The following is a 26,189-nucleotide window of genomic DNA, read 5'->3' as shown; positions in this document are numbered from 1 at the left end:
ATCATTTGATGTACAATTTTACAAGTTAGATTACAAATCCAATATCTTATATTGAGCTAAATGTGTTTTGGGGTCATCGGGTGTTCAGTTTTTCCAATTCCATCCATCCACTTCAGTAACTTTGAGAACCTTTTGTTCAAAGAATCAAAATATATGTCAACTATAATATTGGCTACGTGAAATTATATGTATTAATAATTAAATATATATAGCATGTTTTGTAAATAAGTTTTAATTTCAGGATTTATTTGCTAAATATGATAAAAAAAATGTATATATAGATGAAATTTACTGGTTAACTTGTAGTATATAATAATGAGATTTACGTGCGAACCGTGTAGATAGACTAGCAAGTTAAACCGAGTGGATCGGCTCTATAATTGGTTTGAGTAAGTAATACAGACTGTACTAGATTACGACGACCAAAGAGAAAACGACAACGTTTGTAGGATTAAATGTACCCTCTTCTAACCAAGGACATTTGGACCGGTTTTATGAATAAACGGCAGGGCCATTATAACCGACGACCAATACATACTTGAATTGTATGAATAATCGATAGGCCCATTAGATAATTTATTATTTTTCTCCTTTTTTTTTTTTTTTTTTTTTTTTATAGAAAGAAACAAATCAGAGACGCAGAAGAGCAAAACCCTAATTTCTTCCAATCATGCAGTCGATTCTGAGATCTCTTGCTGCGCAGGTGAATCCAAACTTTCCTTTTTATGATCTATCCCTTTTCTTTCTCTCTATTGCGTTCATCGTTGGTTGACGAAATCTTTACAGGGTAACATCTACCGAGGTGGGAGATCAGCCGTGTCTCGCCACTCCCGCAATTTCTGTTCTAGCAATGGTAAGTGGTAACATGTCACGGGTTTTAATTTTAATTTATCAAAATCTGCGAAAGGATAAGATCAGATGAGGATGCGGGGGGGGGGGGGGTTCGTTCTGTTCAATGAATCCGGAAGAGGAGGAAGGTTTTTCTCCGCGGCAGCGGCAAGGTGGAATAGTGTTACTTTCTTCGATGCGTTTTTTATTGGAATTTATAATTACGCTGGTTACGGTAATACTGAGAATTTCGTATGAGTGTTGTATATCATCATTCTTGTGAGATTTATTATTATTATTTTTACAATATTTTGGTGATTTTTTTTTTTTTTTTTTTTTTTTTTTTTTTTTTTTTTTTTGCACACCTCAGAACTTATTAGGGTCTTTAAAGAAAATATGATTTCGAAGAGAGCTCAGGAAGAATTGGATATCCGGGCACAACGTCATAAGGAAATGGTATGTGTATTGTTTGTTCAATAGGAATGTTTATTTTTTTTCTTGCAGACTAAGCTTCAAACCTCAACATCTAAACCAGGATGTTCATCTGTCTTTCAGGTATCCAAGGCGATGCATGATCTGGGTGTGTCAGATGAATGAACTATGGACAAATCAAAAAAGAAAAAAGATTCTCTGGTTGTTGAACCTTTTTTTTTTTGTTGTTATATATTTGGAATTTGCAACATAAGTCCCCCCATTGTATATGGCTCAAGTTTTTACTGCGCTAAGTTGAGAGAACACTTTGGACTTTTTTGGCTGAGTGTTATGCTTCAAAAGTTGCAATCTTGAACTGTATATTCTCTTTTGCACAAAAAAAAAAAAAAAAAAAAAAAGAACTGTATATTCTCTTCTTTGATGCTTTAGGTGCATTGCATTGTGCATTTTTCTTTGATTTTTTACGTCGAGATTTTCCAGGCCTCAATTACAAAATCTGCATTGTCTTTGGTATATGTATATACCTCAATCTTCTTTTATGTGTAAAATTACAAAATTTGTGGTGAACTTGGTTCTTTGAGCTTTCTCTTATAGGCTGTGGTTGAACACCTTTAGCTGCACAAATCGTGACAGCAGGCATGTAGTCTTCATCTAAGCAAACTAATGACTCCCTCAATACTCTCTTTGTGATTGGTGTAATCGATCCCTAGCTTAAAAATGGATCCTTTATTGAACAGATACAGTTTTTTTTTTTTTTGTGAGGTAAAGAGAAAAAGTATGTACATTGTTTCTTTAGCTGAAGGTTTTACATATGAACACGCTGAATCTAATATTTTGCCAATCAATAGAATCTATTAAGCTTGAAGAAAGACAGAAATATACTAATGCTTATGTTTACATGTTTGTGGTGAGTCTCCCCTCAAGAACTCAACAATTATTATAACTATCTTCTTCTCTTTCTCTACCCATCTCAAGCTCTCTGTTGTCTCGGTGAGCACTTAACATTTGAAGACGCTGGATACGATGTGGAATCGTACCGTCAAACCGCACACTGCGAGGATCTTCAGAATAAGCTACATAGTAAGCCAAGACACATGCCTGTACCCACGCCAAAGCTACCCTTCCCTGAACAGACACACAAAACCAGGTACATAACATAAGCTACTTTTTGTCCAAGGCAATGTTGATCATCTTTACTGTTAATGGCCTTAGAAATACTTATCTCTTACCACGAAATATCCAATAATGAAAGCATAGAGAGTCACTTCCAAGGCGTAGTCCTTGTGGATTAACAACATCCATATTCCAGCAGTCAATGAAGAGACAGCTCCAACAGAAACCGCACTGAGGAAGCAGAAGGAGCTTGTGAGATCCGAATCAATCAGTTTCTCTAACCCACTTGTACTTCTGAACTTATTCCAAGTATCACTCGAAGCCTCCACGAATCCTTTATCATAGGTTCCCACATGCACAAACCCCCATCTGTTTCCAAGTGTAGTGAGTTTGTTGGCAATGGTAGAGAAGCAGTCAGCACCTGAATACATGACCTCATCGCTGCTCCCTGACATTAGATTAACGCTTCTGATCGAGCCTCTGATGAATACGACGCTTGGAACAAGCGTCGATCCAATGCAGATGCTCCCAACCAAGTGTTTCAGAGTGATGCGAAAAGCATCCCAAGCGTCCATCTCCTCTCCATGAGCAAAGTTTACAAATCTTGCCCTCGAGATCGCAACTTGTTGTACATTCTTGAGAACTTGCATCGTCCATGCTAAGCTTATCAAGATTACGGATATGAACAACAGATCTAGACTTGTTCTAGTTGAAGTTGCTCCTCCTATTCCAGTCACCAAGAAACCAGAGTAAACCAAGCTGACAGTGATTGATGAACAGACTACTTCTCTGGTTCTTGCTGGTGGAAATGCTGTAGCAAGTGATAATATCTTATCGGTGTATTCAAACCTGGTAGTGATCCAGCAACCATACAGAGACTGAGTAATGGCGAAAAGCACAAAAACTGAACCGATCCCTGCATCCACTGCCGAGCCAATAAGAACAAGCAAGATCCCTACCGAGCAGGTGAGTATTGGGCTAAGCCAGAACGTTGCTCTGACGGCTCTAGATGGATTGTAGATAAAGATGCATTGCCAGGCTAAAGATGCAACTCCTGAGACAGCAACAGACGCTAGTAAAGGAGGGTACCATTTCTTTGGGTGGAAATGGTGTGAACTTGCTGAGATGAGACCGCGAATGGTGAGAACTATCACCAGAAGTGAGATTAAGGTTAGTTGTGAGAAGAGAAGACCCTTGAAGAGGTTTCTAAAGAGTTTTCCGGATATTGTTTGATGTGCGGTTGGAGGTGGTCTACCTTGTTGTTCCTGCAAAACACAAACAAATTTGGTTATCTCATCAACGGTTAATTCGAGGCTGGTTAATGTGAATTCGATATTAACATGATGCAAGTAAAAAAGCACCATTGAGAAACAATAAGAGAGAAGAAAACTGAGTCTTGGATTTGTTCTTTGAGTTAAGAAATAAATAGAGATGGAGAAGATACAGAGATCAAGAAAAGAGTTTTCTGATTCTTGATCCAAAAGTGAGAAATAACATACCTTGAAGGCGATTGGAGAAGAAGAAGGAGGAAGAGGAGACATTGTTCTTGGTTCTTGAATCTGCAGGCGAGAGGCATGGCCGTTGCTTGTTGGTGTAGGCATAGCTGCGTTGTATTTGCCAGGAGTGTTCCTTGAAACCCAAGTTCCACTTAACCATCTTCATCAATCATTCATTCTTCTGAATATATGTATATCCTGTACATACATCTTAGTCAATCACTTCTTCATTTTTATTGATGTTTTATAAAATTAATTTCGAATATTTTATAGACATCCTTTATTGTTCCAATACTTTGACTTACTCCATCTTTAAACTAAACCTACACTTTATTTTTGTTGTTTTGACTTTTTAGTTTAAAGTTTCCTTATTTCCTGATCCCCCAAAATTCATTATTTTTATCAACATTATCAATAATCTTTCATATGGTCTTCTAACATACTCCACAAACTTATGGTTATACGTTTTACAAACAAATTAAATTGTTTTTTTCTTTTTTTTCTTTCTGTTAGGTTTAAATTTTGGTAGTATTTGATACATGTAGGTTCATCTTGGCTACCTACTCCATATAATATAATATACGATCTAAATTCCACAATTGTCTCTCTCAACTTCCTTGGTTCCAATCCAAGGTATATGATTGTGTTGACGTGTTTGATGACATGGCAGATGGTGGTATCTTTGAACATTCTCGTTAATTTTAGACATTGGTTGTATTTATTTGTGCATAATGATATGATTGATGAGATGGAGACATGTATAACATTAAAATGATGAGTTTAATCTTTGAAGAAAAAAAAAATTGTTTCGATAGGTGAAGTTATTTGAAGCAAAGAAAGAAACTAAATATAATAGATATTTCAAGGAAAAGAAAAAAGAAAAGAGAAACGAGTACACAAACTAAATACGTTTGTTCAGTTCTTCCTTATGCCTTTGTTGTTGTTACTTTTAGGCGTGAGAGAGGATAAGTACCGAAACTTTATAATATCATCCACGGGATTGCTATGAATATTCAATATTCTGTCTTCTTTTTATTTTGCAATCTTTATGATTAAGAAATTTCGGAACACCATGTATATTTTGCATATAATTGTAGCCGTTATGAACAAGTTAATTAACTTAAAATAAAAGATATATAGGTCTTAACATTGTCTTAAACTAGGATTACTCGACAACTTTAGCCATAAAATGTATAATTGTGTTGTCAGGAAACTAACAACTTTTTGTTACTTAAATGAAGTTTCATTGTTAATTTTATAATTGAATGTATTAAATAAAAATTAAAATTAGAACTGTAAATGTTTGTGCTCTCTATACAATGACAGAAGAATAATTAAAAATATATACTTTTAAAAATATTAATTTACTGTGAGAGAAAAAGTAGAAAATGTTGATGGTGAGGTTGGTCTGGATTGCTTACTCCTGTACTCGAAAGCGTATACAAATCAATACCTAAACCAAAAAAGACAAATTAGGTAAAGTGGACTTCGTACTAGTTACCAACTCAAACATTCCACAAGTACACAAATGATAATCTATAACCATTATCACATGGAAAGTTACATCAACACGTTAAAATCTTTTTTTTTTTAGCGTGGCTCTCTCTCTCTCTCCCTACAAAACTGTAATAAAAGAAATTAGTAAGACTTGGCATTTTAAAATAGTAGTTGATCATCTTTGACAAGGTCTAAACAAACCCCAGGAAACAAATTTACAAAGTACATAGGCCTTATTGGGCCTCTATCGGGCTCTTGACCAAATGGTTCAAACCCGAACAAACCAGAGTACATTATACAGTACATCTGTACGTACTCGGTTCTGGATTGACATTTTAAAATGTGTAAATTACTCTGCACTAAACCAAAATTTGTTGGAATACTGTAGTTTCGATCCAAAAAAAAAATGAAAGAAAAAAAAAAGTAAATCAAATTGGGTAAATTTCAGTCTCTTAAAAATGTATGTACTTCTTTACTAAAAAAATCGAAGAACCAAAAACACAATGTATCATCGGTCGGACCGGACGCACTCAAACAATTTGACATCATCCACAAATTCGGCCAACCACTTACATTAATATCAGCTCCTTGGGATTTTACAAGTGTATCCCTGCTAAATTCCAAAATCTTACCCGCTAGAATAAGGTTATTAACGTAAACTGACTTCACACAACACACGTGAGTAGGGAGAGTTTTAGGATCTAAAGAACATGTGGAAGAATGTGAGAGATAAGGACAGATGGAGGACTTAGCTTCAAAGCAAGGAACCCCAAATCTTACTTACTTTACCTCCTTTTCTTTTAGATTTTCTGAACTCTCCCTTATTAGTTAGATTTGTCTGAACTTTTAAAATCATTCCTATTTTCATTTATCTTTTTTCAAAAACAATTTTACATGATCAGTAAATGTACCTTTTTGTGTGGTGGTAATAAATAAACATGCTTTTATCGGGTTAAAATTTAGAAGCACTAGACCCCAATGGCTAAATTTTATATGTTTTTTTTGGGGGGGGGGGGGATACAAATACTTTTTCATACGGCCATCGGGCCATACCAATACACAAATAATTGAATTTTTTTCATTCTTCATTTTTGGGGTCAATATTTCCCTATATTTGTTTGTTGATCCATCTTTATATCAAGTTTGGTGACAAATATCTCTCAAGCTATTGGTGCCAATGTTGTAACAAACAACATTGATGATGAATATGTTAAGTACGGAATTTAACACGTTTTTAACGTGTTAGAACTATAGAACTTATAACAGATTAACACGTTTTTATGTGATTACTAAGATTAGAACTGGGAGTTTATGTATATTTCAGACTATTTGGGCAATAACATAAACATACAAAAATAAAGGGGTACCTTTGTGATTTTACAAACTATCCATCACTAAACCACAATAAACTCTCTCTCTTGTCTCAAGAAGAGAGATTCGAAGAAAAAAAATACAGAGAGAGAGAGAGAGACAAGAATGGCGATGAAGAAACTGTTGATGATCTGCTTCTCTCTTACTTCAGTCCTCTTCTCTCTTCTCTACATCATCCCCACTACCAAAACTCTATTCACTTCCTCAAAAATCCCTACTTTACCCCTCGAATCCAACCTAAACCACAGCTCTACCCTCCCCTGTTTCGCCTACCTAATCTCCGCCTCCAAAGGCGACGCCGGTAAACTCAAACGCCTCCTCCGATCTCTCTACCACCGAAGAAACCACTATTTGATCCATCTTGACCTGGAGGCGCCCGTGGAAGAGCATCTGGAGATGGCAAGGTTCGTAGCCGGAGAGCCTCTGTTTCAGCCGGAGGGTAATGTGATGATCGTCGGGAAACCGAATCTGGTGACTTACAGAGGACCGACGATGCTCGCGACGACGCTTCACGCAATGGCTTTGCTCTTGAGATGTTGTCGGTGGGATTGGTTCATCAATCTCAGTGCTTCTGATTACCCTCTCGTCACACAAGACGGTACGGTGAGTGAATTGATGATATAAACTGAATTAACTAAATTAGTTTATTAACCAAAAGTTTCCTATTTGGTTGGTTTGTTTAATTTGACATCTTTATTTAGAATTTTTTTTTGGATTAGTCGATTAGGAATGGATCTAGGTTTGTGTGATCAAAGGACGTACCATTCTAAGTTAAAGTCTGTATGTTTCTTTATTTGCTTCTAAACTAATGATGATGATTCGTAAACTTTACATTTTAGTTTAGATTTTGGAATTATGATAAGAATGCAATGGTCAGGATTAGTTCGTGATACATGAATGCACTTGTTGCGATCGGTTTAGGCATTGATTTTGGTGATAACAACGGGTTATCTATTTTAATTATGTAGTAGTATAGTTTAGTATTTGTATGTGGTGATGTAAGTCTTTTGTAAACTTACTTAATTTATAAAATAAATGCAGATCTGATCTATGCGTTTTCTGAGTTGCCTAGAGATCTCAACTTCATACAGCACTCAAGCCGACTGGGATGGAAAATGTCAGTTTTAGTTTTTCTTCTTTTTCCTTTTCGAGTATTTTATCATTGAAATTAACTATTCAATACTCTCAAAGGAGAGAAACAGAACTAGTGAAACTATCTCAAAAAAAAAACAAGTGGTTTTAATAGCATTATTGGTTTCGTAAGGAAAAAAATTATGTAGTTAATGTTGGTATGATAAAACGTGTAGGAACAAAAGAGGGAAACCAATAATAATAGATCCAGGGCTTTACAGCCTCAACAAGTCAGAGATTTGGTGGGTTAGCAATCAGCGAGCCCTCCCTACTTCTTTCAAGCTCTTCACAGGTAATGACTTGCTTTACATATACAGTATAGTGCAATATATATACTTCATAACTAGGAAAAGTCTTCCTTCATTTTCTAAAGATGGTACCATATATTTATAAGTTTTCTTTTGGAATGCCTAATAGTTAGAAGTTTACTTAGGTAGAAAGGGATAATATTATTTAGAAGTAAACTTAGGCGAACTGTCTTTTCCTTTAGTTAGAAGATGATAACATAACATATGAAGCATCTTTTTAGGTTCTGCGTGGACATTACTATCAAGACCGTTCTCGGAATATTGCATAATAGGGTATGACAACTTACCAAGAACACTCCTTCTCTACTACACAAACTTCGTTTCATCCCCGGAAGGCTATTTTCAGACACTTATATGCAACTCGGATGAGTTCAAGAAAACGACCGTGAACCACGACCTCCACTACATTGCCTGGGACAACCCGCCAAAGCAGCACCCTAAGATTCTTGGGACAAGGGATTACAGAAAGATGGTAATGAGCAACCGACCATTCGCAAGGAAGTTCAAGAGCAATGACCCTGTTCTCAATAGGATAGACCGAGAGATTCTGAGGAGGAAACGAAAACGTGGGTCTAAACCAGATCCAGGTCCTGGTCCGGGGGCTAGAAGATTGAAGAGTTTACTATTAAGGCTTTTGTTGAGAAAAAACTTTTTCAATAGACAATGTAGATAGGAAGTGTGAGTTACACAACTCTATATGAAGATACATTTGATCTTCTTTCTTTATTTTTATTTTGGGGTTGGTGTTTGTTCTTTAGTGATTCATAAGGGAATAAAGAAGAAAATTTTTATATATAATTTGAATATTTATAATTTTCGGTGGGCTAAATTGTGATACTAGTACATGTTAAAAAGCTTTTGTCCTTACTAGAGATTTCAATTGCAAGCGACAATACATGCTTCGTCTATGGGCTAAGAAACTGAAGAATTTTGTTTATATTTTTTTAATCCAATTTGTTATTCATACGTAATTTAAGATAATTGGTTTAAATCAGATTAAACTACTCCGGCGGTGACCGGTGACAACCATTTTAATAGTTTCCTGAAATAGCCTTTTGCCTTTTTGGGTAACACAGTCAATAATATTTTTCCTTTGTTTTTGGTCGGTTCATGTTTGAGTTTTCCTTTTCCTAGACCAGCGCTCCTACGAGGCTGCAACGGTCATCTACACCAACTTCGTTACCTAAATCACGAATCGAATACGAATTTTCTTTTGTCTGTTTGTTTTTTTTAATGCGAGTTTCATATTTACGTTTTCAATTAAATAATTGTCCCTACAAAGCATTAACGGTCTAATTCCCACCAATTGGTGAAGTTAACATCTTAAGGTCCACTCACGGACCCACCTCTTCAAATTTAAGAAGCTTTACTTTAGTAGAAAGAAGTAATTTAAGATATATATTGAAAAATAAAATAATTTAATATCTGAGGATTACATGACCCAAAATAGATAAAAGAACAAAACAAAACACACGATTATAACCCTTTTTCCCGAGTCACAGAATCTGATCTGACATAGAAGGAAGTCGCCGGAAAAAGTTGACTGGAACGGAAGGCATATCGTCCCTAAACCTCGGATGTCGAATGTAGTAAAAACCTGACCCCAAAACGAAGACTTTAAACGGCACGATGTAGAACATAAACGACGCGAAAAGACAGAACACCACGAATATACACGTGGCGCGTGGGTCTCTCCAGTTGAACAACGCCTCAACACGCTCCCCTTGAGCTGCCAAGTCACCTAGCAAAGTCTGTGCCCGACCGGCCAATGCCCTTAACCGGTCATACCTTACACGAACAACCTCTGGTGGTCTCGTCGCCGGGAACCCGTCAAACTCCTCGTCGAGCTCGTCAGGAGCAACAGAGTCAACGCAAGAGAAACGTGGGTCCACGCTGTTGACTTTGACTCTGCCACGGTAACGGAATCTTAAGGCTATGATCAAGAACGCGTACATGAAAACGGTTGGGAGGACTAAATGTGGACACAAGACGATGGCCACGAGAAGCAAGTGAACGAGGACGGTGGTTGGTGGGTGAACCCAAGTTCGAATCCCGTGAATCCAACGGGCTATAGTTGCTGCACGTGACAAGAACGTGATGACACGGAACCAATTAGCTTTGCTTCTCCTCATGCTCCACACATGATTGTCCGTGTCCAGCATGTATTGAACCACCTCTTGACCTAATGGAGGCTCAGACCGCGCTAGCCTGGCTGTCACGATACGCATAGCCGTGTGACGCAAAATGTCTTGTTGAGCTGGACCAAGCGGACGGACGTAATGCATCCTAGGTAGCATTGGTGTGACATAGGCTTGAATAATGCTTAGCCAAGATGGACAAGAGAATCTAACCGCGATTTCGATTTCTCCCATTTTCTTAGCTCCGCTTAGTAAGATCACGGTTAAGGTGTATGAGTTGAGGTAGACGCGGTTCATGTCGAGAGTCGAGAGGCGTACACGGACTTTCCCAACTCTAACATCTCTCCCTTGCTTTCCGGATTCGTCCCGCTTATACCGTCCGTTGTCAAAAACTCCAATCGTAAGGACCGTGCACGGATCATAGACATCCCAAGTGTACTGCTCATTCCACCGCGGATTAAACCGGTCTAGGATCGTACGAGTCCGAATCCATTTCGGTCCATACTTGGCAACCACATAAGCATCGGTGGTGCCACGTGTACCATCTCTAGTTTTCACCGGAAGTAGATTAGTAGCTCCACGGATACCCACTTCCAATAAACCAATAGGTGGTTTTGCTAACTGTTTAGCTGAAGGTCGAACATCGCTCGTCACGTGAGCTGCTTCGTCTAGCACGTGATATCCACCTTCAAGACAAACTTTCACGTGGATTCTCCCGGAGTAAGGTTTATTCTCGTCGCCGGCGAGATTAAACCACCTCGATTTCGGTTCAGTCCGGTCATCGTTTCTCCTCTCGACACTTCCCATATGTATCTTAGTCTGACCAATTGATTGCCCGTTCGTTATATCTTCCACGGTCACTATCAAGAATGGCTCAAACGGCTCCGAAGCTACGAAAACAAGATCCTCGTTCCAAGTCGGGTTACCGGATCCAGACGAAGACGCGGACGGCCCAATCGAAGTCCTAGCAGTTTTGAACACTTGAGGTCCAAGCTGAGCTTTCACATAAAGCTCAGTGGTGGGGATCTTCGACTTAGGTTCGGATCCCAAACCTAGCTGCAAGTCTTGGGTTTGTATGACCGTTAAACGCAAATACCAAAGCTTCGGAGATAAGTAAACCTTGGATCTCGTCTCCGGAATCAGTCCACCGGAATCAGATTGCCAAGCTTCTTGAAACGCTTCATCAGCTTGAGTCCCGAGCCAAACCGCGAGCATGACGTCATTCCCCGGCGATTTATCAGACTCCAACGTGTACCATTGAGGAGCTAAAGGACTATCCGGAGGGACTCTCTTAGGAACCTCTTGGAGATCAAACGACACCGTTCCCAAACAACTCTCAGTAGTCGTCGTCGTGGTTTTATCTTCGTTCTCAACTTTATCTTCACTCCAAACAGAGACTTCAAGTGAGCTTGAGTTTAAGCTCTCTTTCTCAAAAGCAAACACTTGATCCCAATCTTTACCGGTTTGGCATCTGGTTTTCACACCGTTTGTTCCGATCACGAGCTTTGCGTAGATGGGACTGCTTCCGTCGTTCTTAGCTCGCTTCGCTTTAGCTACACGGATGTATAGAAACGGCATTCGATCGACGAGATCGTATCCACCACCACGGTTCTGATCTCTGGTTAGAGAAGGAAGCTCAAGATCGGTTCCGATTAGATCTTGCCGGTTTACATTCTCCGGTTTAATTCCTAATTCATTCTGGTTTACTGTCTCTGTTTTCTGCGGTAGAGGCGGATTCTGAACCTCCGCCGCAGGAGGAGGAGGAGGAAGAGCTGCGGCGGCGGCATCGGGTGCCTTCGCCTTAGTATCCGGCGGTGGTGGATCGGGTTTCTTCTCCTTGGGTGGTTTAGCTTCTTCCTTTGGTTTCTCCTCTTCTTTTTTTTCTCCTTCCTTCTTCTCCTCTGTTTTCGCCGCCGCCTCTGTTTCTTTCTTCCCCTCCTCTGCTTTAACACTCTCCGCCGCCTTCTCTTCCGCCGCCGCGGGGACAGCTTCAGGTTTCGCCTCCGTCGCAGCAGGATCCGCAGCCGGTGGATTCTCATCGACGTAGTAAGCCTTCAAACCAATCTCACCTTTGATTTGAGAGAAAACGCTTCTCTTCTCGAGCGGATAATAAACAAGCGTTTCAGATCCAGCCGCCGCGAACGCGTTCCCGGCGATCTTAACTTTGCCGAGAAACGTGCTCCGTTTGCCAGTCTTCTTGTCGTTGCAAAGATTGATCTCAAGAATCTCATCCCCCATAGTGGCCGCGTCGTGGACGAAGAACTCGAGCTTCTCGTCCCACTTTGGATTCAGATCTCTGAATTTCGTTTTCGTCCGCCGCCGTTGGCCGTCGAAATCGACGATAGCGTAAGCGCTCGCGGTTCCTTGACCGTCCTTAGGCATTAGGTTTCTCGCGCTACAGATCTCCACTATCAGCTTCCTCAGAACATTGTCCGCCATTTTTTTCCGTCTCACGGAACTATTTGAAGCTGATCTGTTATTTTTTTTTTTTTTTTTTATTTTCTTACGATTGAAGAAGATGACTGAGAGAGACTGTTCAGTTTCTTTTTTTTAGAGAGAGAGAGAGAGAGAGAAATTAAATTTGAATTTTTATTTCCTAGAGAGAGAGAGAGAGAGAGAGAGGAAGCACTGTTTGTTGTGTTCAATGCTGGAGAGTGGAGGTTTAAAAAGGAGACGGAGATAGAGTTACGACACGTCAGTATTGACACGTAGGATAAGTTGCCACGTGATTTAATATTTAAACAGAGGACGAATCTTATTTGTGTTTGTGTTTTTTGTGTAAAGTACTTTTTTCTGAATAAAAGAAAGAATTGGTTCAGGAGTAATTTATTTTCTGAACCACCGTGCTTGGTGCTGCTGGGTGGTGTGAGAATCATATTAGTTTTTATTTGCTGTTATTTATTAATAAACGTTTCAACAAATTTATAAAATACCAGAGAAATTCCGTGTTGAAACATGAACAAAGTGACAAATTGATTTTATAACGTTGCAAATTATTTAATGAACTGATATTTGCTTAGGTCTTAATTTACGTTATGCATTTATATATAATGTAATCTCACCGAATCCCAAAACACAAGAAAACATGTAAATTTCATAAACATAAATTTTGTATTTTTCTTCTTTCAGTTTAAAGTATTTAAAATATATCTGCTTTTGCAGTCTTTAAAGGTTAATTTAACCAATTAGAAGCAAACCAAACTTGAATACTTTTTGTGTCTGAGTTCAGTATGAATCGAGGTTTGATCTAAACTCCATTATTTCCCACCCTAGTCAAAGCTTGGTTTGCTTAGTTGTATCACTAGTTCAAAGACTGCTTCTGATCCCTAAGTTACCATTGCTGCTAGAATGGTATAAGAGCTTTTTGAAAACCGTCTTTATTAGATCTACTAGGGATGTTCACTCTGATGGAGACAGTTTGGTGAAGTTTGGCATTATGATCCCACCTCTACAGAGTCGGGGTTACCGAGCCTTCACCAGCCTTCTATCTCTACCTCGCCTGATTGCAAAGATCTCAAAACCGCATATCATTTACTTTATGAAGCCCCCGCATAGAAACTTGAAGACCAATGGCATTATGATCCCTACTCTATGGAGCAGTGGTTACCACAAACTCTTTAAGCCCTCCTCACTCAACCTTGGACCTGCAACTACTTTAGTAGCAATCGGCCCTCAGAGTTCCACCTTTACTCGACCTCTCATCAAAGCTATACCTAGAGTAGCTTTCCTCACTCCGGTGAGACAGTCAGCTTTGAACCTTTCATCGCCAAATAGTCTTCGAATCAAGATAATGGCCAACCCTTTCTCCTTTGACCTGCTCAAGGAGTTCACATCAATTTCTCTTGACCTCAGAGGTTCCATTCTGCTTCTTAGCATGTGGTTCATAGCTCTCAAGCTCTTGCTATCGATTGTCCTTATTTTTATCTGCTTCCTTGTTGTTTTATGCTTTGGGCAAGTTCCACTTATGTCATATCCTAAAAACCTCATCTACTTTGTATGTTACTTTCTATGTTAATAGAATGATAACATCTGTTTTGATCAAAAAAATAACATCTGTTTTGATCAAAAAAAAAAAAAAGCCGTTAAATCCCTTTAGTGACATTTACGAATGCTAAGAACTGTTGGCAATTATGAATGCTATAAGAATTGTTTACAAAAATATAACCACAAAGGAAGGAAACGCGTACATACTAGTCACGAAATTTTAGATGCAATTGCAAGTCATGATATCTAACACTTTTTTAGCAATGTATTTTTTTTTTTTTTTTTTTTTGGTATCAATCTGAAGTTTTTTTTGTTTTAGCAATGTTCCACATGCCTCAACTGCTTCTATTCATGAATGTCCTTATCTCTCCGAATTCATTCTCAGTCCATGATACTTACTATTTCGTTATGCTTTTATATTTGTGATGACTTAAGATAATTCTAGTATATTTTCAATCCTTACTGCCATGTTTCTTATGTGAAAAGTGAAATATAAACAAAAAAACCTTCACCAAAATGTTTCTTGATTAACGAACATGAAATATCTGCTTGCATGGCCCGACAAAATATTATTTTGGAAAGGGAGAATCTTTTCATAAATGGAAATCGCATTGAAAAAAACCATAAGATCTGCATGGTTTTATATTTCAATCACATCACATGTGTGTTTTTTTCCTATGTATTTCTGGATGCATTACTTGTTTATAACACTCATATTGTAATAGTATATATAGTACCAAACCAAATAACCAATACATCAGAAGCCGTTAGTTCATGTTCCAGTATGCGCACGTGCACGGCACACATATTCATCATTTACATTATCTTTCATTCTACAAATATATATAGTACTACTCTTTAATTGTAATTTTCAGTGAAACTTTGGACATATCAAAGTATATATATACTCTTAAGAACTCGACCAACATTTTATAATACAACTGACGTACGTTTTTATAAGAATCTACAGTTTTTTTTATAAATATATACAAATTAATTAAAACATGATACAAGCATAATATGTAGTTATGTACTAGTAATAAAGATCAATAATCAAACTCATTGCCACAATGAGAGAAGCTTTCATTTAAAGCAAACAACTTTAGTAGATCGAGATTTTAAACAACAAGATCTTCAGAACAAGAACATCAGAGAATCTTGATGATTTGGCATGAAGATGATATTACTATATGTTTTGTCCTTGATCTCTTTGTTATTTATAATTATTGATAGAACCTTTTTGGTCGATTATTAATAAATAAAATGTGAAATATCCCAACTTGCTTTACTTTTTTTAGTTTGCTTACTTGCCTGCTCTCTGCAGAAATGAACGTTGCTTTGTTTTCGAGCTTCTTACACTAGCGACATAAATATAACGAATTTTTCAAAACAAAAGATATTGGAATAAATACAAGTTAAAATAAATAGAAAGCCTGTCCTATAACTTTTCTTCAAGCATTTGTTTCTCAAATATAAAAATTATACTACAGTATTTGTATAATACTGTTTTCCACAAATTGATGTCAGATATGTTTTCTCCAACGGTATTTATTTTGTATAAAACTATTATTACTTTTTTGTTTGTTTTCATATGGGATTCAACAATTTAAATAAATTATTTTCAGGTAAGCAATACATAATTGCTGATAGAAGCTGGTACGAGATTAAATTATATGTAATTTTTTTAAAAAGAGAGATTAAATTATTTTAAAGTAAGACTTGATTATTTTTTTGTATTTGAAATCTACAGTAAAAAAATGATGAACCGAGATAATCTGGTAACCAAACCATAAGTAAACCGAACCAAACCGAACTTTCCACAAATTATGGATCAGCAAAAAAGTTGGGCTACGGCCCATTATCACAAGACTACATTTTATCACCTTTTTAGTTCTAAAGGAAACTAATGAGAGAGTACGACGCCAAATAACCCTAATTTGTAATTTCTGATCATGCAGCAGAATCTAAAAATCACTTACTGCTGCATGATCAGAAATTATCTATTTTTATTTGTTCGTTTGTCCGATCACCGGTTGACGAAATGTTATCAACTTGAGCAGGATATAACGACTAATGAACCATTTAATTTGGTCCATTTTCCATAAACACATACCCAGATATTTAATTATTCTAGAGGAAAGAAAAAGATAGTAATTTCTATCAAGTCAAAGATAAGGCTTCGTAGACCCTATCTATTTGTAATTAATGGGCATGTCACCTTACACCTTAATTTTTTTTTTCCTCAACGACAACTTCTTTACACAAATCTCTACGAAATATGCTGTGGTCTTATACTTACAGTCATGAAAGTAACCCAATAACAATAAGAACGAGTCTTTGCATTCGCATTAAATTAGCTCCATGTTGATTTACATTTAATCGTGTGATGGCTCGTTTATCTTCTACTTAATTAAATACACCACTTGCTATATATTATGTAAATAAATTTAGTTGTTTTGTGTCGTACGTTGAATATACTAAATCATACATATATTATAGGAACAAGCTTGTCTAAAACTTTAGTCCATCTCGTATATCGGTCGCAAGAAAAATTCAAAGATCCAATTGCTAGAACAAGTAGCTTTAGAAAAATTTAAGCTTCATATAACTTTTTTGTTTTTGTTTTTGGGCAAAGCTTCATATAACTTAATAAGAAAATTTAGTTCTTAAGAAAATGTATTCACCACATAATGCAAAGCCTAACACCTTTGATGGAGATGATGACGACTCAGACGATCTATTTAAAACGAATTCCATTCTAGGAGAAAACTTACGCTTATCAACTGAATTTTGACATCATGTGATGATGTTCCAAAATGTCCAATCTATAATTAACTAGCGATAAATATATTAACTCATGTTTGATGCTAGCTTCATATATATGATTATATATTTTCATCCTATTTCCAATGTAGAATTCTAATTGCCATCACTAAGCTACGTTCATTCTCAATTCCTGGAAGGCGTATATATTGTCTATAAATAATTGAGTACACAATAAGGCAGCGGAATGTTTCAAAGTAGTCCATACGTACGCCTTTAGATTTACCGCTCTTAATTAGTTTAAATATATTTGACTGACCTATTCGACATATATCTACAAGATGTATTCATTCATTTTTAATTAATTTTCTTTATAAACGGCCCATTTTGGAGTATAAATAGTAATCGTTGATTTAAGAGGTCTCATAAGCCATTGCACAAAGAACATATATAGCACTATCATATTGCAACACTTTCCACCTAAACAAGATGAAGATTGCAAACTTTTCTGTTCTAGTCTTGATTTTATTGATTTCCCCCGTGGCATTAGCACAGCTAAGATTCGGGTTTTACAATCAATCATGCCCTAATGCAGAGACTATCGTACAAAACCTGGTCCGCCAGCGGTTTGGTCGTGACCCTTCAATCACGGCCGCCTTGACTCGGATGCATTTTCACGACTGTTTTGTCCAGGTATGATTCTTATCAAACATCCATCTTCAATTTTGATATCCTTAGGCTTACCAAAAGAGATGCAATCAAAGAAATATATGTACGAAATAGCCAATTAAATTTTGTGTTGACTATATAATATTTTCGTTTAAAAATTTTAAATTTTAAATTTAATTTTAATTTCATGACCAAATATATAATTTCTGAAAATTAAATTAGATTAGAAAATTAACTTATTGTTTAAAACAATTTCTTGTTATCATCATCATCACTATTAGGGATGCGACGCTTCTCTCCTCATAGACCCAACGACGACTCAACCATCACCGGAAAAAACCGCTGGCCCAAACGGCAGCGTGCGAGGGTTCGAGCTGATCGACGAGATCAAGACGGCACTCGAAGCTCAATGTCCCTTCACGGTCTCGTGCTCCGACATAATCACGCTCGCCACACGTGACTCCGTCTTCTTAGGTGGTGGACCGAGCTACCTGGTACCTACCGGACGTCGTGATGGCTTTGTATCGAACCTTGCAGACGCAGAGCAGATCCTCCCTCCACCAGGCATCTCTGTCGCAGGTATGCTAGGTTTTTTCGGCAACAAAGGGATGAACGTTTTCGATGCGGTGGCGCTTTTGGGTGCGCACACGGTTGGGGTCGCTTCTTGTGGTAATTTTGGGGACCGGGTCACGAACTTTCAAGGAACCGGACAGCCCGACCCAACTATGGACCCCAGTTTGGTTGCCAGGTAGATTTAAGATATTAACTATATAGTATAGATGGGATAATAATATATAGTGACGAAGTTTCTTACAAAACATGATCTTTTTAGTAATGTTTGAATCCGATCATTGGATAATTATCCTGGGGTATTCTTATTATTTTAAATTGGAACAATGATTGAAACAATCAGTTGAAAAAAGAACATTATTTACAACCAAAAAAAAAAAGATTTGAAACTAGGTATTTGTTGGTAAAAAGACTTATACTAATATATATATATATATATTGAATATTTCTCATGTAGCCTAAGGAACACATGTGCGGCTCCAGGCGGCTTTGCGGCACTGGACCAGTCAACGCCGTTTTCATTCGACAACTTGTTCTTTAGTCAGCTCAGACAGAGGAAAGGAATTTTGTTTATTGACCAGCGAATCGCGACCGATCCGGCCACTTCTGATGTTGTGTCTCAGTACGCAGCCAACAACGAACTATTCAAACGTCAGTTTGAGATTGCCATGGTGAAGATGGGAGCCGTTGACGTGCTTACGGGTTTAGCGGGTGAGATCAGGAGGAATTGCAGAGCATTCAACTAAAGCTTTATAAACTTTTTCTATTCTTGATTGTTTTTATTTTCTTTCTTGCTTCTGATGAATTGTGAAATGGTGATTGTTTGCTTATTTATATATGTATGTATATCCTTAAAATAAGGTTTGGTAAATCGATTTGATAACAGCAAGATGTTTCGTTGGTACAGTGATACCAGATTAGTGATGTAAAGTTGATCTGAGTCCAAACTAATTCAGAGTTGTATCTTTCTCATGCTCAAGAACTTGGATATGTATTTTTTTTTTCCGGCTCTATCCAATTTACTTGAGCGAAAAGTTACGGAAAAAAAGAAGAACCAATTCCGGTATACACATAACAAAAACGAAAATTACGTTAATATTGTGTTTATAATGTAACATATAACTAGGGAAGTATAGTGAATGTGGTTTTCTATATAGAAAAAGTCGTATTTTTTGTTTTCTTATTATATTTAGCTAGAACTACTTAAACACTAGTCTGACGTCTCTCTCTAACGAGGAATAATTATTAGAATACGAATATGTTCATATGAGCCCGAAAAAGTCAACCCTTGTTTGCTTGATAATGAATTTTAATATTTCGAGGATGAACCCAAAAAAAAAAAAAAAAATCCTTTTCTTATTTATATTTTAGAATTTAGATAGTATATATTTAAAGCATCGCAAAAAAAATATTACCAACGTCAAGATTAATATTAATATGATATTTCTTCTTATTTTTTTGATATCATTGTAAATTGAATAACACTTAAATGAATAACACATAGTTTTGCCTAACGTTTTAAAAGCTATTGATAAGATAATACCAAATTTTCTATCTGGATCATCTTAGATGAACTCAAATATTCAATCCATAAACCATTTTTTTTATATTTTCATGTAATTAAGTTTTGATTTGTGTTTTAAAATTGAGTAAATTTAAATTATAAGATATTGAGAGTTATAAAATTTGTCCAAGACTTGAATTCATCTAACTTTTAGAACCATAGTCTTACCGTACTTTAGAGAAAGTTTCCAAAAGAAAAAATCAAAGTTATAGAATAAATAGTTGTAGAGTCTCGTAGAGTAACCAAATTATAGTGTCAATGTCCAAGTTTAGCTTTACTAATATAATATGAACGATATTTAGCAGCAAGCAGCTGACAATTTCCGAAATTTGTACTTCATCACATAAATTTTACAGTGTAGAATGTTATTTTGACCAAATAAAATAGGATCTTTAAACTACTTTTTTTTTCAACAAGATTTTAAATTTAAACTACTTGGTTGATTTGAAACATACATCTTACCGACAATAAAAGATAAAAATTTCTCTTGATATCTACTTTTGTTAAAAATATTATTATCTACTTAGTAGTTAGCACAACAAGTTTATTTAATATTCTACAAGGCACCGGAATGTTTCCCTCTGCGTTTATAAATTCACCACTCTCAATAAGTTTAAATAATTTTCACTTACACGTATGCAATTTCCCTCTATAGAAATATATCATAGACGATAGAATTTGTGTATATATAGTAATTAATGGTTGATACCAATGTTCGATCATAACACATACATATACCGTACCACAACAAATAACACTTAAGTATATAAACATTTCTACAAAACAAGATGAAGATTGCAAACTTTTCTACTCTATTCTCAATTCTCTTCATTGTTCCGGTCACGTTTGCTCAATTGAGGGTCGGTTTTATAACAATTCATGTCCTACTGCAGAAACTATCGTTCGAAATCTCGTGACAGATGAGTTCGAGAGTGACCCCACGATTACTGCCGCTTTGCTTCGGATGCATTTTCACGACTGTTTTGTTGGGGTACGTATGAGTTTCATTGAAAATTTATTCTAATTGCAAATTCTGTAGGAACATTTTGATATGTTGAGACTAATTTCAATTCGAGTCAAAACATAAAATGGGACGTTAACGTTTTAATAGGTTTGTGCTTAGAATAAAAAATAAATATTTCCTTAACACATGCAAAAAATGATAAAATCATACGTCAAAACTTTTGGATCGGTTGATTAATTTTGTTAAAAACACTTTAAACCTCCTTAATAGGGCTGCGACGGTTCTATCCTTCTAAACTCAACAGATTCAGAAAGATTCGTCGGTCCAAACTTGAGCGTGAGAGGCTTTGAGCTAATCGACGAGATCAAGACCGAGCTTGAGGCTCAGTGTCCCTCGAACGTCTCGTGCGCTGATATAATGGCACTTGCCACTCGTGACTCTGTGTCCTTAGCCGGAGGGCCGAACTACAACATCCCCACGGGGCGACGTGATGGGTTAACAACGAATGCAAACGGCGTGTTTGACCTTATTGGACCAACCGCCTCCGTGGCTGCCTTTCTTAGTTTCTTTGGGGAAAGAATGTTGAACACGTTCGATGCAGTGGCTCTTTTGGGGGCACACACGGTTGGTGTGGGATCTTGTGATCTATTTGAGGATCGACTCACCAATTTTAACGGAACCGGCTTGCCAGACCCGTCAATGGACTCGAATTTGGTTGCGAAGTAAGCTAGACCGGAACTTTATATTTCATTTACAATTCCAGATTTCAGTCTAAGGACGTTTTTAGTTTTTTTCTTTCTTTTATTTTGTTGGTTTTAGAATATTAGTTAGTAGCTATAACGAATCTATTATGGGTCGGTTTAGTTAAAATGGTCCGTGTTGAATTTGGATTTTAGTCAAATCTATATATTTTTTTCAAAAGAGTTTAATTTTTGTGTCAATTTTTTTTTTAAATGATTTGAATTAGGATTTGGTTTTGTTTTGTCAGATATCCAAAATTAATTTGACTTAAATTAAATTAAATTTTGTTTCTAAATATTTTTTTTTTTTGGTTTGATTCATATCAACCAGAAGAAGAGAAACGATGAAATAAAGTAGACGGACTAATTAATTGAAAACTCTATTTATACAGTTTGACCAGCATATGTGCGGCATCAGAGAACCCATCAACTGGACTGGACAGGTCAACACCATTGACTTTTGATAACGCATTCTTTGGGCAAATCCGAGCGAGCAGAGGAGTTTTGCAACTTGACCAGCGGCTCGCAACAGACGAAGCCACTTCTAGTGTTGTGGCTCAGTACGCAGCAGACAACGACTTATTCAAACGTCAGTTTGCGATCGCGATGGTGAAAATGGGAGCTGTTGGTGTCCTCACCGGTGAAAACGGTGATATCAGAACAAATTGTTGGGCATTCAACGACAAGTAACTTGTTTTCTTTTCCATATAATCTGATACTTTATTGTTATGTTGGTTCAGATTTTGGGTGGTTTGTGATGTGTTTGACTTGCTCTTTTGATTTTCTTTAAAATAAAATAACATATTTTAATTTATAATAAATAATATAAACATCAATGATATATAATTTTTACTTAAAGACTTCAGTTAAATTGAATGTATCGAAAGAAATTGAGCATCTTCTTCCATAGTTTGGTGTTAAAAGAACGATTATTCGGTTAATTTTTGAATTATAAAAGTTAAGTGTTGTACCTCCCTCATCTACAACAAGTTGTAGGCCTCAATCGTGCTCCAACACTACACAATCTTAAAACTGCGTGACACAGCCCTTAGTGGGCCTCGTTACATTTTACCTCCAGTAATCGGCCTCATCGCAAGTCAATGAACAGAACATAGTAAGACATAAATATCTTATAATGAATACATTTTTTTGGAAGAACAGACCCAAAATTAAATATGAACCAAGAGATATATATCCAGAGGTTCCACCTTTTATGGGCAATGTAAAAGTAAGATTGTAAATATTTTAAATTTAGAGCATATAGTAGTAGAGAATAATGACGATCAAGCTCCAGACAATAATGCTAGCTAGGCATTAATTATGGAGTTTAAACGGAATTTATATAATCATATGACATGAATAGAGTAGTCTGACTAGCTAGGTAGCTATTTTATAATTAGATGGTACTATTCTTTAGAGAGGGGAGGGCACTTGTTAATATAGTCTATTGATAGAAAAAGGGTTTGATCGGACAAAGAAGTCTTACGTAGGCCATAACACATAGTGTAATTTTTTTCTTATGAACAATAGGACTTTCAAATCGATTCTCATCCTTTTATTCTCTTATGGACATTTATAAATATTGTAGAAACTAAAGGCATCTTTATTATTCCCTTTAATAGACACTTACACACGCGTACAGAAGTAGAAAAATATGGGCATAACTAAACTAGAGTTTATTTAGAATCTAGTCACAATAATAGTAATAATTAAAAATGGATAGTGATGTTTTGTGCTCGTGTGTGACACTAGGAAAGATATTGTCTTTGTTTAGTTCACATGTCCTTTTCACAACAACATTGCCATTTGTCTGAACAAAGGCCAAACATAGTGCCGGCTAATGATGATTAATGATAACCTTAGCACGTAATTAACATTTCGAATGAACCGAACATATATAAATTAAAATAAATGCATGAATCTGCCTAGCTATTTGATCATTACATAGTTTTATTAGTAAATAAAAAGATTAGAGCTTTAGCCTTTTGGCTCTTTTTGTGATGGCAAAGCATTCAAGTGCGAGACACATCAGTATCACTTGAAACAACTTAAGGATTATTTGTAAGTAAAAAAAGAGATCTACGAATTTTATTTATTTTTAAAATCACTTGCGCCGTATCTTTGGTATGTGTTTTAGGTGTTTTGTACCAAACCCATATGCTGTTATTACTTATTATTAATGGAAAGTTATGTCGACGTTGTCTCAAGAGTCTCAACTCTCAAGATACCGTATATAGCAGTTTTATCTTACTGATGGATGTGGCATAGGAAAGAAAATCATGAAAATTTATTGGTGGCAAATATTTTAGATTATTCTCAACTATTCTCAATATCTGCAATAGATATCAGCTATACTATGGAATATGGATATGTGAGAAGATATTTGTTTGGGTGTTTTTGTCTCTAGATAGACAAAATTTAAGAAAATTAAAGTTGGCAATTATGTATGTAAAACCAACTTTTCATGAGTTTATTATCCACTGTTTTTACGAATATATAGAAGAATATGTAGTGCATATTCTCTATTTGTATGAAAAATTATCTAACTATTGTGGAAACCCTTCAAACAAATTTATCTTCTCAAAAGTTTAAGATATGAGGCAAATAAATTTGTTTGTTTTCTTTAAAATATGGAAAAGGAGAGAGATGATTGTAGTTTCTTGTCAGGATTCATGCATGCTGCATATACATCAGTAATAAATAATTAATGTTCAATGTTGTAGTTTTTTTTTTTGTTTCTTTCCTCCTTTTTTTATTTTTGTCTTTTCCCTGGTATCTTTTTTTTTTAATATCTTCATAAGTGCTCTGCAAGTTCAGTGGACAAACCCCCAAAAACTCAACTCCATATGTCAGCTCCGTTGGTAAAAAACTTAAGCCTTCAACAGTACAATGTATATAGAATGCAAATATCGTAAAAATGTATCATGAATCTATTCGATATATCTATTAATGAAGGAAATTACATTTTTAATTATATGTTATTTTGTGTTGTGATTATTGGTGTTAAGGAAAAAGAAAACCATTTTTCATCGTATATATATCATATATACACTATAGTTTTTTTGATCAAACATATATACACTATAGTCTATTAATTGGTTATATATAGTTATATAGTAGTATTTTCTTTCTGACCCAGAAAATAATTAGTACGTAAGTCCCAAGGTTATAATCCCCAGAAAAATCCGATGTATAATATAGTGATACTACTAATTACGTCATCATCAGAATCTATAATCTCTAACACAAAGACACATTACCTATCAGTCGTGACTGGTGAGTATAGTATATTTATGGTCCGTACATCGGTACATGTCACAGAGAGCAGGACCACATATATATATATATATATATATCTATGTTTTTAGACGAAACAAAATGTAGAAGCCAGTCGTACAGAATTTGAGAATCTCAGGACCACAGAGATCATCGTTGATATGCTAAACTAGGGTTTTCTTCCTCTCATTTTGTGAAGCCTCGTCCAATTTTTTAGTCCAAATTATATTGTAGACTCTATTGTTTACACTATATGTCTAATTTTCCAGATTTGCAGTTTATAATACATTATATAGCGTTATGGCATATCTACTACCACGAGGTGTTCAAAATATCGTTCTAATACCCCGATATGTTTACTAATTAATCACGTGATCAATAATCTCAACAGAAACCCTTTTTTATAAGAGTGCTCCTCTTAACTGTTGCAATTGAATGAAACGATACAGTATAAGTTTGATGAATTACTCTCTCTCACACACACATTTAGTATTTTTGAAAAAAGCAAAAGAACAAAAAAAACTAATTACTGTCTCCCGGAGATATCCGATAAAATTGGAACAATATTGAAACAGATAATCTAGCAATATATTCTGCTAAACAAACCTGTTAAGTATAATTTCAATGATATAGCTGTAATAATTGCATGTTTCCAAAAGATTAAGTATCTTTAGACAAGTTTTCACTTTAGCCACAAAGGTTTTTTTTTTGTGCGTGGACATTAGAGTGGACATTAACCAAAAAAAAAGTGAATTTGATGTGGGCGGGTGAAACACATATTATTGTTATTCACACGTTGATAAACAAACAAAAGAGACTCACACTTGTGCCCTAAAAGCAGAACCACATGTTGGTCGGTGTCCCCCTGCAATCCGAATATATATATATATATTTTTTTATATATATCCGAATATATATTCATATAATATAAGCTTACGGGGAAACCTTTTCATCAAATATAAATTCTTTTTTTTTCCTAAACCAATTTTTTTTGTCAATCAAACAAATATATAAAATCTTTTAATTTAGGAAAACTACAATATAGTTTGATATCAACTTGCAGAAAGTAGAATATAATAAACAGAATGCTATATTTTTAGTTTAGATATGAAATAATAGTTACGTCAATAAATAATATAATTTAATTCAATTATTAATTTAAATGAGTTTACCTAAAATACATTATAAATCAAAACACAAGGTATGGTGTCTATAATTATTTATTTATTCTACCCAAAATACGAAAAGAAAATATCTAACAAAACAATAAAAGTTCAGAAACTGAAAAGAAATAAGAACTAAGGTATAGTATATATATATATATATATAATATTAAAAATAAATG

General features: G+C 35.7%; 4 protein-coding genes, 1 long non-coding RNA gene and 1 pseudogene across 8 annotated transcripts; 4 read left to right on the top strand and 2 right to left on the bottom strand.

Moving 5' to 3' along the window:
• The first annotated feature begins 508 nt into the window (after positions 1–508).
• Positions 509–1,675, top strand: LOC104789503 (uncharacterized). 3 transcript variants are annotated; one of them, XR_768563.3, is made up of 4 exons: positions 509–703; positions 787–853; positions 1,199–1,284; positions 1,384–1,675. It is a non-coding gene; the product is annotated as an uncharacterized LOC104789503 (long non-coding RNA). The 3 variants fall into 3 exon arrangements; XR_015558104.1 differs by having other exon boundaries at positions 527–703; positions 787–1,001; XR_015558102.1 differs by having other exon boundaries at positions 548–703; positions 787–1,063.
• A 358-nt stretch (positions 1,676–2,033) lies between these two features.
• LOC104789437 (uncharacterized) lies at positions 2,034–4,222 on the bottom strand. The gene is made up of 3 exons (XM_010515154.3): positions 3,873–4,222; positions 2,490–3,638; positions 2,034–2,385 (listed from the first exon to the last, which is right to left on the bottom strand). The coding sequence occupies exons 1-3, from the start codon at positions 3,972–3,974 to the stop codon at positions 2,188–2,190; spliced, it is 1,449 nt and encodes a 482-aa protein (XP_010513456.1). The 5' UTR covers positions 3,975–4,222; the 3' UTR covers positions 2,034–2,187.
• Positions 4,223–6,669: 2,447 nt separating this feature from the next.
• Positions 6,670–8,969, top strand: LOC104789367 (beta-glucuronosyltransferase GlcAT14A). 2 transcript variants are annotated; one of them, XM_010515093.3, is made up of 4 exons: positions 6,670–7,335; positions 7,779–7,854; positions 8,045–8,160; positions 8,398–8,969. In XM_010515093.3, the coding sequence occupies exons 1-4, from the start codon at positions 6,843–6,845 to the stop codon at positions 8,847–8,849; spliced, it is 1,137 nt and encodes a 378-aa protein (XP_010513395.1). In that variant the 5' UTR covers positions 6,670–6,842; the 3' UTR covers positions 8,850–8,969. The 2 variants fall into 2 exon arrangements, with proteins under 2 accessions (XP_010513395.1, XP_019099663.1); XM_019244118.2 differs by lacking the exon at positions 8,045–8,160 and having other exon boundaries at positions 6,766–7,335; positions 8,398–8,593.
• Positions 8,970–9,546: 577 nt separating this feature from the next.
• LOC104789294 (multiple C2 domain and transmembrane region protein 14) lies at positions 9,547–13,077 on the bottom strand. Its single transcript, XM_010515035.3, has one exon. The coding sequence runs from the start codon at positions 12,751–12,753 to the stop codon at positions 9,673–9,675; it is 3,081 nt and encodes a 1,026-aa protein (XP_010513337.2). The 5' UTR covers positions 12,754–13,077; the 3' UTR covers positions 9,547–9,672.
• Positions 13,078–17,434: 4,357 nt separating this feature from the next.
• LOC104789236 (peroxidase 28-like) lies at positions 17,435–19,185 on the top strand. The gene is made up of 3 exons (XM_010514981.3): positions 17,435–17,754; positions 18,012–18,478; positions 18,758–19,185. Exons 1-3 carry the CDS (start codon positions 17,551–17,553, stop codon positions 19,044–19,046), a joined length of 960 nt encoding a protein of 319 aa, XP_010513283.1. The 5' UTR covers positions 17,435–17,550; the 3' UTR covers positions 19,047–19,185.
• Positions 19,186–20,652: 1,467 nt separating this feature from the next.
• LOC104703227 (peroxidase 57 pseudogene) lies at positions 20,653–22,258 on the top strand (annotated as a pseudogene).
• Positions 22,259–26,189: the final 3,931 nt, after the last annotated feature.

The sequence above is a fragment of the Camelina sativa genome, chromosome 1 (assembly GCF_030686135.1).
Source record: "Camelina sativa cultivar CO46 ecotype springtype chromosome 1, ASM3068613v1".
In the NCBI taxonomy this organism is placed as follows: domain Eukaryota; kingdom Viridiplantae; phylum Streptophyta; class Magnoliopsida; order Brassicales; family Brassicaceae; genus Camelina; species Camelina sativa.
This window is presented reverse-complemented; position numbering and strand designations above follow the sequence as displayed.